Raw genomic sequence first — 12,981 nt, 5'->3', positions numbered from 1 at the left:
AATTTCACAATTATGCTTAAATAATATTTCAAAAACTAAATATCTAAGTGAAGAAAATCACAGAAGTATTTAACTAAACTAAGCACAAATAACTGACTAATATTAATTACTTAATGACTAATATTAATATATTAAAATCTTAAAAACTAAGAAGAAACTACAAGCACAGGAGCACGCAATGAAATTACAAATTTAAAAGGAATGACAAATAATACAAAAATTTAAAGCGTTAAGAAAAAAACAAATAATTTGTTAAAAAGTACAAATACTTCACAAACAAAAAAGTCCTAAAAACATAAAATATATATATTGATATCAAAATTGAGAGAAATTCAAATTCCTAGGATTAAAACTCATTTACGAGACATTGTTCTTTATTAATTCTGCATGTAATAGTTATTTCGCTATCTAATGAATTAATAGTAAAGTTGCATTTAACAAAACCTTTGAATAGTTTCTGTACGAGTGTTTTATAACATTACATTTAGCCATGTTCCATCATGAAAACATTATCATTGAAATTGCCATAAAAGATCAACAAAGTGTTTACAATGAACAGAATAATGTTTTATGCACATACAATTGTTTATGAATCAAAAGATAAAAGCAATATTTTTGATTCCCAAGGTCGGTAACAAATATATCTTGAATTTAAACATTATATTGGGATGTTACACAAGTTTTATTTGAAGAATATTATAACACTAATCTTCAATCAAAATACATTAAAATATTATGTATGGTATAGACTCTCTTTATAAGTGTTTACATTTGCTAATGTAATAGATAATCTTATTAAATATAACAATGAACTTACGTTGATGAACATTTAAACCAATACTAGTTTACTTTATAAGTGTTTACATTTGCTAATGTAATAGATAATCTTATTAAATATAACAATGAACTTACGTTGATGAACATTTAAATTAAACCATACTAGCTGAATAACTGTTTTTGAATAACTTCAACAATATGAGATTCAATCCAATCATATAACAATTCCGAAGATAATGGTATTTCATCAAACATCAAAACACAGTATCTGCTACTAATACTTTTTAAAAGAAATAGCTGAACCTAATGTTTTAAATAGACACTCATAAATACCGCTATACACTTGTATCTCTGAATGCAACTTTCTCAATGTTTGAGGACATGGCAAAATAAATATTAGTCTCCAAAAATAGTAGACCTTTGGAGACTTTTTGTACGACTTATTCCTTAAATTATTGCATTGTTTATGAATCCTTCTTGTCATTACATATTGCATTCCTTGGTTGTCAAAAGTACTCCTGCGCTTTGTTCGTGCATTTTGCAGCAATTTGCAGGTACCCCCAAGACACCTATTCAATATAATAACATGTTGACATATCTTGATTATATATAATTATTGCAGCAATTATTATTAAAAAATACCTTTGCGGAAACTTGTATTGGAATAGCTAAATATTTTAACCCGCACTTGACACTTTTTTGGGTACTATAAAAACACTTTGCCATATTAAATTTCACAAATGTTCACTTAAACAAAATTAATTAATTAGAAACAACACGAGTTCAAAAAGTTAGGTTATTCGTACAGCCATACAGCGATCAAATACTTGACAGCCACTTGCATGAACCACGAACAATTTGTAGTTGAAATTGAGTGCATATGAGCCATCTGTTTTTAAAAATTGAAACTACTCAGGACCAAAACAGTGCAACGCGCATTTGTTCGAAGATAACTCCCCATGACACACCCATTATATGTTGAGGGAGTTAAGAAGTGGATAAATATGTTTTTAATTTGAATTTCGCGCTACTATTTGTATGGCTTCTCCCACTACCGGGCAAAGCGTCCATCTTGCGCATAGGTTTCGACTATGCTTTGTACAAAATATATGTTCTCTTCTATACAAACAACCTAACCTACAACATCGTGTATTTTGAGTGATTTCTAATTATATATTAAATAAAGATATTCTACTACTGTTCAACGTGTTTGTTTAACTTTTGTACCATAAGTTTTGGTCCTTCGAGCCGGATTTTAAGAAAAAAACATCATTAAAATTTGGTATAAAAGAACTTCGTATTTGCTGTCACAAAATTTGGTGTTGAAGCCGAGTGGAATATCCAAACGTGAAACTATTCACAGTAATCAAAAGTATTAATATCACTCAATCACGTCAGAAGAAGAGCAATTTCTATTATCGTTGATCTGAGTGGATGGACTCAGATTCAATTTGAAAGGAGGTTACGAGGCTACATACACGAGGTACTAATATTTGCCATCGCTGTCGCTCGTGTTACTGGGGTCATCTGAGAGCATCAAGATCTTACATTACATGATGTTATCCTGTCCAGGCCGTGAAATACCAGGCACAAGAAGCAGTATAGAGGCCAAGGCACCACGTGTTGTGAGGTTAGGATACTCATTACATACACAACAAGGTTTTGGAGCACCCGAGTCTGCATCATCTACGATTATCGGATGTTATCCTACCCGAGGTTATGTACTAGTATTAGATTAATTATAATTAGTTGTTACTGATCACCATCGTATACTGTTAATATCATAGGGTGATTCAGGCACTTAAGGCACAATTCTTAGCTTATTATTAGCTTTGGCGGAATTGGATTGCAAATTATACGTTATATTATATTTACTTAGTTATATACTATTAAGTTAGCAGACTACATTGAAAACTTGGAAGTCATCTGCTTTTAACTTATTGAGATAACTTATATACACTAAAACATGGCTGATGTAAGTTCTTTAATTGTGAAACATAATACTGTAAAGGCTCATTTTGATACTATATTTAAATTTGTAGCTTCGGGTCAGAATGATAGTAACATTGAGGCATTAAAAAGAAGGAAACAGCGTTTAGTAGAACTATGTCATCAGTGGAAGACTAATTATATAGAGTTAGAGGTGGCCCAACCTGGAGAGTTTTCGAAAGAGTACTTCGAGTATTCTGATAGGTATTTGGACATGATGTCGCAATTGGATGCTCTCACAAATAATGGTACCCCCTCACCTTCTAGGGCTGTAGATAGTCATTCTGTGTTAGACGTTAAGTTACCTGATATCACCTTACCAAAATTTAATGGTGATTATAGTGAGTGGACACAGTTTATAGATTTATATAATTCATTAATTCACAATAATACTAAATTACCTCCTGTGACTAAGTTGCACTATTTAAAGGGAGCTCTAATATCATCTGCTGCAAAATTAATTTCATCACTAAGCTTAACTAATGAAAATTACATGGTCGCCTATGATCTGTTATGCAAAACATATGATAATAAATTTTTAATTCTAAATTCACTTTTGCAGCAGATTGATAACATAGCTCAAGTACACAGAGGTACGCATGAATCCTTAGGCAATTTCTTGTGCACCGCTAGGCAGCAAATACGTGCTCTTTTAGCAGTGTATGAGCCAACAAAATACTGGGATCTTGTTCTCTTGTATATGTTAAACAAGAAAGTAGATAGCAGCACTAGAATGGCATGGAATTTAGCTAGGAATGGGAATGTGCTTCCAACGGTCAATGAATTTTTTTCGTTTTTAGAATCAAGAGTGTGTGCGTTGGAAAACTCTTTCAAATTAAAAAATAAGGCTAGTCAGGGAAGTTCCAAAATGGTGCATGTTGGAACTGTGAAAAGAGTACCATCTCCTTGTTGCTGTTGTAAGGGAAATCATCCACTATATAAATATTCGAAATTTAAACAGTTAGAGGTTACAGGTCGCAAAGAATTAGTGTCGAAACATTCCCTCTGTACTCGTTGCTTACTGCCTGCTCATGATGTTAAGAAATGTAGTTTCAAAGGTACGTGTTACAGATGTAGAGAACCTCACAATACATTAATTCATGATGATGTTAATCCTTCAGATTCAAATAGCCTACCCCATTCTGGCAACAACGTCCTTCTAGCTAGTCACAATAATATTCAAACACTTTTTTCAACAGTTTCCCTTTATGTCTTTGATGCAAATGGCAAAACCCACCAGATGAGGGCTCTACTGGACAGTGGTTCCCAAATAAACTTAATAACCAATTCATTAATACAAAAATTGAAATGTCCTACAATAGCTTCTTTAAGTAAAATGAATGTTACAAGGGCAATCATGTGTGAGTCAGAAAGCTGGGAAAATTAAAATTAAATCTAGACTTTCAGAATATCAACGGACCATTCATTGCGTAGTTGTTGATCACATTACCCAAAATTTACCGAGTAGTTGCATAGATTATAAGGATTGGAAAATACCCAGTTATGTAGACTTAGCCGATCCAGAATTTAATGTCGCGTTACCTGTAGAATTATTAATAGGGGCTGAGTTATACTTCGATATCTTGCAACAGGGCTGTGTTCGGTTAGGGCATTGTCTACCAGTACTCAGAAAAAGTCACTTTGGTTGGTTGTTGTCAGGGATTTATAAACAGTCGGATGCTGTAGCTCATGTTGGCTTTGTTTCGAATGAAGACCTGCACAATAACCTAACAAGGTTTTGGCAAATTGAGGAGGTATCTTCAAGCAATGTCACAATGAATGGGTCGGATAAGTTGTGCGAAGAGCATTTTGTGTCCAATGTAAGTAGAAAAAATAATGGCATATTCGAGGTTGCCTTACCCTTTAAATCAGATAAGGAGGGCAGCTTAGGAGAATCATTTAATAGGGCAAAAGGTAGATTGGAAAATTTAGAAAGACGTTTTACTCGAGACCCAAAACTAGCTAAGGCATACAATGAATTTATTCAGGAATATATAAGATTAGGACATGCAGAGCTTATTGATTTGAAGAATGTTCCAGTAGGGTCATACTTTATACCGCATCATGCAGTATTAAAGGATGGGCGGTATGAAAAAATTAGGGTTGTATTTGATGCATCTTGTAAGACAAGTTCTGGCCTATCTTTAAATGAGACGTTACATACTGGAGCTAAACTTCAGCAAGACTTATTTTCCATCTTAATTAGATTTCGCTTACACCTGTATGTTTTTTTTGCTGACATAGTAAAAATGTATAGGCAAATACGAGTTCGGGAAATAGATCAGTACTATCAACTCATTCTGTGGAGAACAGCACCAGAGAATGAAATAGAAGTATTTAAGCTTACTACTGTTACGTATGGAACCGCATGTGCTCCTTTCTTAGCGATGCGTTGTTTAAAAATGTTGGCGTCTGATGAAAATTTGATATACCCTCGAGCTGCTGAAGTCTTAGATAGGGACTGCTACGTGGATGATATAATATAAATAAATCACAGGTACAAATTCCGTAGCAGATTTAATTAGTTTACAGAAAGACATAACTCATTTAATGGGGGGGGGAGGCTTTGCGTTGCATAAATGGGCAAGCAACTCCAGTGAACTAATCAATTCTATACCACATCACAAACTAGACATGACAATTTCAAATTTTCAACCTGAGACCGTAAAGACATTGGGAATAGTGTGGAACCCAACAAGTGACATATTTAAAATAAATAAGACTGACGCAACACAAAACTCCAGGACAGTACCAAGTGACACGAAAAGATTTGTGTTATCTTCAATAGCGCAAATCTATGACCCGATAGGACTGATTGCACCCATAACAATCACTGCAAAAATAATCATGCAGAATCTTTGGAAAGAGAAAATTGACTGGGATGATGTGATCCCAGAGGCTATTCAAAAGGATTGGAACAAATTTCGTGATGGGTTATCACATCTCATAGAGATTTCTATTCCACGCTGTATCTTCATTACAAGTCCCATTTTAATTCAGTGCCATGGCTACGCTTTAAGGCTACCACAGCGGAGCAATTAATGGGGAACTTACCAATGGATCGTGTCACTAAGCAAAGACCTTTTCAGGCTGTAGGGGTGGATTTCGCCGGACCAGTTATTCTGAGAGCAAGCCGTTTACGAAAGGCTCCACGCGTGAAGGCATATATAGCTCTGTTTGTATGCATGGTGACAAAGGCTGTACATCTAGACCTTGTCTCAAGTTTATCTACTGATGCGTTTCTTGCAACATTGCGGCGCTTTGTTTCTCGTCGAGGGTGTTGTAGTGTTATCCATAGTGATAATGGTAGGAACTTTGTAGGTGCAAGTAGGGAGTTAAGTGATTTGTATCGTTTTTTCAAACAGGATCTGGTAAAACAGACCCTAATCGAAGTTAGTGCACAGTTAGGGATTAGATGGCAGTTTATTCCTTCCTATTCACCACATTTTGGAGGTTTGTGGGAAGGGTCCATTAAATGTATGAAGCATCATATACGCAGGGTAATTGGATCGTATTGTCTTACTTATGAGGAATATTTCACAGTGTTAGTCCAGATTGAGGCCGTCTTAAACTCTAGACCGTTGTTGGCAACCACTGATGACAGTTCTGATTTGTCATACATTAGTCCGGGACATTTTTTGATAGGTGAGCCTTTAACAGCAATTCCAGAAGCATATCTTTCAGACAAGGTTGTGAATCTCAATAAGATTTATAAGCAAATGACTGCCATGAGAGACCGGTTTTGGAAACTCTGGTCAACGCAATATTTAAGTACGTTACAACGTAGGAATAAGTGGGCAAAGACCCAAGTTAATGTTAAGGTCAATGATCTAGTGTTAATTAAAGAAGACAATTCTCCACCACTTCAATGGCCTACGGGTCGTGTGATGGAAATTAAGATAGGTCAAATGGAAAAGTTAGGGTAGTGGTGGTTAAAACCAATTCTGGTATTCACACTAGACCTATTGTAAAAATTGTACCTTTACCATGTACCGATTAATCAAATTTTTATAATTAAGCAATTAAGATAATTAAGGATTATATCACAAGTTGCTTCATTATACTGTAATAATTTTAATTAAGGTTATATAATTAGTTATTATTGTTTACTCAATTGCACCATATTCGCATTTCTATGTATTATTATTCATTTCATATACACTAATAAAAATTGACTTATAATACTACTTATGTCAATAGTTTTTAAGTATACTAGTTTCTAAGCATTACTACTTCATTTAATACAGTCCGCTTTTCATTCATATGTTATCGATTTAAGAAAAATGTCACCTATGATTACGTTGAAATATGTTCAATATAGTTTAAGTTAAATAAGAATTTAGAATTGTATTCATTCATGTGGCATTGTGTGTATCTTTATTGTAAAAATTGTAGATGCTTGGCATCGCCCGGGAGGATGGATAAATATGTTTTTAATTTGAATTTCGCGCTACTATTTGTATGGCTTCTCCCACTACCGGGCAAAGCGTCCATCTTGCGCATAGGTTTCGACTATGCTTTGTACAAAATATATGTTCTCCATAGACCTTATACAGTTACTGTAACTGTATAAGGTCTATGATGTTCTCTTCTATACAAACAACCTAACCTACAACATCGTGTATTTTGAGTGATTTCTAATTATATATTAGATAAAGATATTCTACTACTGTTCAACGTGTTTGTTTAACTTTTGTACCAAGAAGGATAGACAAACAATGCAATAATTTAAGGTAATTAATGCTCAGAAATATTCTTAACATTCCATCCGAAATGTTAAAATTATTTCTGAGCATTTTATACTCTGTTGCAATTTATACCTTAAATTATTGCATTGTTTGTCTATCCTTCTGCTGCAATTTGTAAAAGACAATTTTCTTTTATTTCTAATCTTGGCGCTTTAATTTGAATGCATTTAGGAGCACGAGGCTGCCGAGCGACATGCGATTAAAGTGCCATCACCCATTGCGTTCGTGACTCTCCCTAGCTCTCTGAACGCAAATACCGCGAGAGAGAAACGTCTATATTAGTATACTCTTCTTTTATCTATGGATAGCATGGTATTATGGATAGTCGCTATATTAATTTAATAAGCATTTCAAAATGGGCACCATTCAAAAACTACAGCGTTTAATTTATTAGAACGTTTTACATACAAACTGCAAACCATGTGTTTACTATCTATGCTGCAAACAAAAATTTTTGCAGTACCCCAAAGATTGTCAAGTGCGGGTTGAAACAGTCACCAGTTTCCCGCAAAGATATTTTTTTATAATAATTGCAGCAATAACTAGTGGTGTATGGCATCGTGTCTTAAGGCAAATTGCTGGAACTTCCCGTACTGTAATGAATTATTCGAGAAATTTTAAACGTTTTCAAATTTATTATTACAAATATTGTAACTCCCATTATTTTTGCTATCTTGTTATATCTGAGCAAATCAAATGTAAATCATAAATCAATTTATGTCCAGAACATTAACAATCGTCATTTTTTTCGAATTCAATTTCAAAAAAAATAGTTGCCTAATTTACACAAAATTGAAAAAGTGCTCCCGTATAGTCATAGTCTAAACGCATTTGCAAATAATTCTGTGCGACATTATTACTATACTGTGCTTAGCTTGGCGGCATTTTCACATTTTTCAATAGTTTTCACAAATTTGGAAAAGTGTTCCAGTTCATAAACAGTCTTAACGCACTTGGATAAACATTTTTACTAGAGTGGCGCTTAGCCTGGGTAATTTTTTGAATCCAAAATTACAAAAATATTTTATGGAAAATAAAAAAAAGTAATATTTTTTACCCTCAAAAGCAATTGTTTTGTCAATACAAGCAGAAAGTTTTTTAGATCATTCAAATCGGACGCTTAGTTCACTCAAAAACTGCCATTTTTTTCACATTTAGCTCTGTATCTTCGAAATGGCAGGACCTGCCTTTGCCAAAAACTAATCAGCACATTTCCCTATCAATAGGGATCGAATGTTTTTTTAAACTATTCAAATCGGTAGATCCGTGCGCCCGAAAACGTGGACGAAAAAATGCGGACATACAAAACACACACGCACACACAACCATTTTTTCTGATGTATGCCAAAATGTTCAGAAACCTTCAAAACGTCGAGAAATGCAAAAATTTTCATTTTCGATTTTTGGCCCATTACTTTAACTATACAGGAAGTTAATAATTAATTCATCAACTATGATATTATAACATTCTATTATGTTTAATAGAAGGCCTCGAGGGTAGCTGCAAATTGCTGCAGAATGCAGTGATTAAGCGTAGGAATGCCTTAACACCCAGAAGATGTAAGATGTATGATACATCAAAAATTTTGTTCCGGGAGGTAAGAAGGATTAATAAACAATGCAACAATTTAAGGGATAAATTGCAACAGAGTATACAATGTTCTGAAATGTTTTCAAATATTCCAGAAACATTTAATATTGGGGCAAGTAATTTTATATTGTCTTCATTAAGAGAGCATACTAAAAATCCGAAAGGAAGAAAATTTACAGACAAAGACAAAATTCTTGCTTTAAATCTGTATGAAAAGTCTCCAAAGGCTTATCATTTTTGGAGACAAATATTTATTTTGCCATCTCTTCAAACATTGAGGAAGTTGCTTTCAGAGATACCTTTGTATAGCGGTATTAATGAGTGTCTTTTTAATATAATAGGTTCAGCTATTTCTCATAAAAAGTATGAGAGTAGCAAATACTGTGTTTTGATGTTTGATGAAATATCACTATCTTCAAAATTGTCATATGATCGTAAAAAGGATTGTTGGTTTTGTGGAACTAGCGAATGGCATAAAAAGTTTATTTGCAGATCATGCATTTGTTTTCATGATAAAAGGAATAAAGGATAGTTGGAAGCAACCATTTGATTTCTACTTTTCCGAAGGTGGAGTAAATAGTTCTGATTTAAAATCTCTTATTGTTGATGTGGCAAAAAAGTTATTTAGTATTGGTTTAAAGGTTGTTGCCACAGTTTGCGACCCGGATTGTACGGGTTGATCTTAGCTGCCTCAGCATATCCTCTTTTCCACATCATGTTTTTAGCTTCAAGATAAAATATATTATGTAGTGCCAACATTTCGTTTTATTTCTTTATTTACTTTAAAGAATTTGCATTCTTTGTCATTTGCTTGATGGTTCCATGGCATACTGCACATATAAAGTCTGATACGATATGGCAATTTTCATGAGAGTGTTTTTCTGAATAATTTCGGCATCTTATCTTGCTTTTGCATTGGTTTTTTTGTATGCGACCAATATGCGGCAAATTGTAAAGCAGTTAATGTGCTTTTAAATGATACAGAAGAGTATTATAAAACAAAAAACCTTCACCGGATTAAACTGATTTTTGAAATAGATGGCCATGGAATTGTACCTTTATATGATCCTCCACATTTGTTAAAGTGTATGCGGAATAATTTTGCTAAGTACAATGTTAATTTTATAGGATTAGATGGGGACGAATATGAAGCATTTTGGAAAGACATCATAGATTATTACAATTATGATTCTACTTCAAGTATGTTTCGTCGTTGTCCTAACCGAACACCACCTTGATCAAACAAAAATTAAACGTATGAAAGTCAGTCTTGCTGCGCAAGTACTTTCTCAACGGTTAGCACATGGACTTCAAAACTCTGGTTACCAAGTAGTAGCTGCAAACGTTACTTCATATGGTACCGGAGAATTTTTGATGTTCATAGACTACTTATTTGATCGTGTCAATGGTTTATCAAAATTGCCATTTATTGGTAAACAATTTCGATGTGCAATTTCAAATAAATTGGCTCACACTATATTTTAGCGTGAAGCCAATTTAGTTTTGAATTCAATGCAGTTCATAAAAAGCAATAAGGGCTTAGTTACAGTTTTAACTAAATCTCCTTGCATTAAAAATTGGATTAAAACGATAGAGGGTCTGATTTGGCAGAAATCAAAAGTAGTTCAGGGTTTTATAGTTACTTATGAACCAGAAATTTTAACCAAGATTTGTTGGAGAATTTTTTCGGTTGCATAAGGAGTCAAGGGGCTTCGAATACTAATCCAAGTTGTTACTCTTTTGGGTCTGCCTTTAGAACTTTGCTAGTCAACAATTTATCATCTCGTCATTCACCTACTGCTAATTGTGAAATCGATGATACAACCGGGTTACTTGCCACATTTCGAGTGTTTTTGAATAATGAAGATATATCTATTGATATGCCTATTGATTCAGAGCCGTTTCATTTCCAAGACATGTCATTGTACTAAGAAACTTCTCGGATTTGTTGGTGAATACCATGTTTGTGCATCTGAACTATTAGCAGATCCAATTGGCAGGGATGAAGCTTCAGGGATTGCATCTAGAGATTACACTGGCCATTCGCTTTTGGCCCCAGGAATTGTATTTTTTGGTCTATTTATTAAATGCAGTCAAGTACTTGATCATTTCATTAAATATTTATGTATTGATGATAAACTAAAGATCAAGTTTTAAATATTATTAAAAAAAACATGTATTATATAATTTTAATTTCCTTTGCCAAAAGCATAATTTGATACATTTTTTTTAGATTCATTTATTTTATTTTTTATTAACACTTGGAATAGAAGTGTTAATAGATATCTCACAGAGGAAAGTATATAAATGAAAATGAGCAGGACCCTATAAAGAGAATGGCTTTAAAAAAAGTCTCCGATCTTATAGTGCTAGTTTGAGACACAAAAGTCCAAATATTTTCTCGGTAAAAATTCATTAATTTGCATTCCCATCATAATTGTTTATTTATTCAATTTATCCAATTTTTTATTCCTCTCATTTTCAACTTCCCGAAGGAGAAGTTTGTTTTCATCAAAAAATCCGATTCGCTAATTTTATGTTTTCTCGACATTTCAAGCCATTCTGAATCGAATGAGACCAAGTTTGGAAAAAGTATGTTTGTGTGTGTGTATGTGAACAGAAATTTGACCGTAAATCGACGTTTTCTCGAAAACCGCTGGGCCGATTTCAAAAATTTAAAAGCCATTTGATGTATCTCGACGAGGACTATCGTTTATCAGTTTTGTCGGACGATCGGCCGAGACGTTTCTTTATAAATAGCAGAATAGTGAAAAAATTTTCGTTTTTTCGTTTTGAACCGATTAAGAAAATTCAAAAACCATTCGACAGATATTGGTTGGGAATCGTGCTGATTAGTTTTTGGTAAAGATGGGCCGGGCCGTTTTCTTGTAATAAAGTGTTAAAAAAATTTTTTTCGACGATTTTTGTTATTATTTTTTTGACGGTAGATACTATAGTCTCCTAGATTATACTAAAATATTACGGCCCTACGACAATTGGTTTAACATTAAAAATTCGTCAAAGTTTGTAAAAATTGGTATCGTTTTTTTGACATTTGTCAAAATTAGACCTTTCATCGACGTTTTCTCAAAAACGCCTGAACCGATTTCAGAATTTAAAAACCATTTGATGTATTTCGATGAGGACTATCGTTTGTTAGCTTTGTGCGACGATCGGCCAAACCGTTTCTTTGATATTTGAAAAAAAGTGTTAAACTTTTCGTCCACATTTAAGCTCATCCTACCGAACCGATTTTAAAAAATCAAAAACTGTTCGAAAGATATTAGTTGGGAATGGTACTGATTAGTTTTAGGTGAAAATCTACCGATCCGTTTTCTTGTAATTAACTGTTGAAAAAAAATTTAAGCCGATTTTTATGGATTTTTTTTAGCGATATATATCATGGTCTTATAGAACTTACTGTAATATTACGGCCTTACGACAAGTAGTTTAAGTAATTTTAAAAAATCATCAAAGTTTGAGAAAATGAGTAGTTTTTTGGCGTTTGTTAAAATTAAAATTAGACGATTTACTCACTTGGTATAACGATAGACTACTTGGTCTTAATGAACATACTAAATTATTATATTAAATTCCTACAAAAACTGGATCAATTATAAAAATTATTGATTTTTGAAAATTTGCTTTTATAAAATACTCCGAGTTAACGTGTTTGTTCGTTTTCAATTATGTGTAATAAATACACTCGGAGAACTTTTAATCACTCATAAATTAATTTATATTTTATTAATTATGTCAATTATTTAGACATATCGGGAAGTTCATGTAACTTACGTCAAGGCTAAATACCAAACCAACTAGTTATTAAATATTTTCCTGGTTAATATTCATTTAATCATTATACTCTTCTTTTAT

At 33.2% G+C, this 12,981-nt stretch overlaps 2 protein-coding genes across 2 annotated transcripts; both read left to right on the top strand.

Moving 5' to 3' along the window:
* Nucleotides 1–2,743: 2,743 nt before the first annotated feature.
* Nucleotides 2,744–5,252, top strand: LOC113391117. The gene is made up of 3 exons (XM_026627082.1): nucleotides 2,744–3,824; nucleotides 3,888–4,127; nucleotides 4,201–5,252. The coding sequence occupies exons 1-3, from the start codon at nucleotides 2,744–2,746 to the stop codon at nucleotides 5,250–5,252; spliced, it is 2,373 nt and encodes a 790-aa protein (XP_026482867.1).
* A 570-nt stretch (nucleotides 5,253–5,822) lies between these two features.
* Nucleotides 5,823–6,692, top strand: LOC113391116. The gene has a single exon (XM_026627081.1). It carries the CDS (start codon nucleotides 5,823–5,825, stop codon nucleotides 6,690–6,692), a length of 870 nt encoding a protein of 289 aa, XP_026482866.1.
* The last annotated feature ends 6,289 nt before the right edge of the window (nucleotides 6,693–12,981 follow it).

The sequence above is a fragment of the Ctenocephalides felis genome, unplaced genomic scaffold, assembly GCF_003426905.1.
Source record: "Ctenocephalides felis isolate EL2017-DRISC unplaced genomic scaffold, ASM342690v1 CF-g0.4_SCAFFOLD_00845, whole genome shotgun sequence".
NCBI lineage: Eukaryota > Metazoa > Arthropoda > Insecta > Siphonaptera > Pulicidae > Ctenocephalides > Ctenocephalides felis.
This window is presented reverse-complemented; position numbering and strand designations above follow the sequence as displayed.

Coding starts and splice junctions, on each gene's coding strand:
- LOC113391116 (XM_026627081.1), top strand. CDS start 5,823: ATGGATCGTGTCACTAAGCAAAGACCTTTTCAGGCTGTAGGGGTGGAT.
- LOC113391117 (XM_026627082.1), top strand. CDS start 2,744: ATGGCTGATGTAAGTTCTTTAATTGTGAAACATAATACTGTAAAGGCT. Junction 3,825..3,887: donor TAAGAAATGTAGTTTCAAAG/GTACGTGTTACA, acceptor TTAATCCTTCAG/ATTCAAATAGCCTACCCCAT. Junction 4,128..4,200: donor TGTTACAAGGGCAATCATGT/GTGAGTCAGAAA, acceptor TTCATTGCGTAG/TTGTTGATCACATTACCCAA.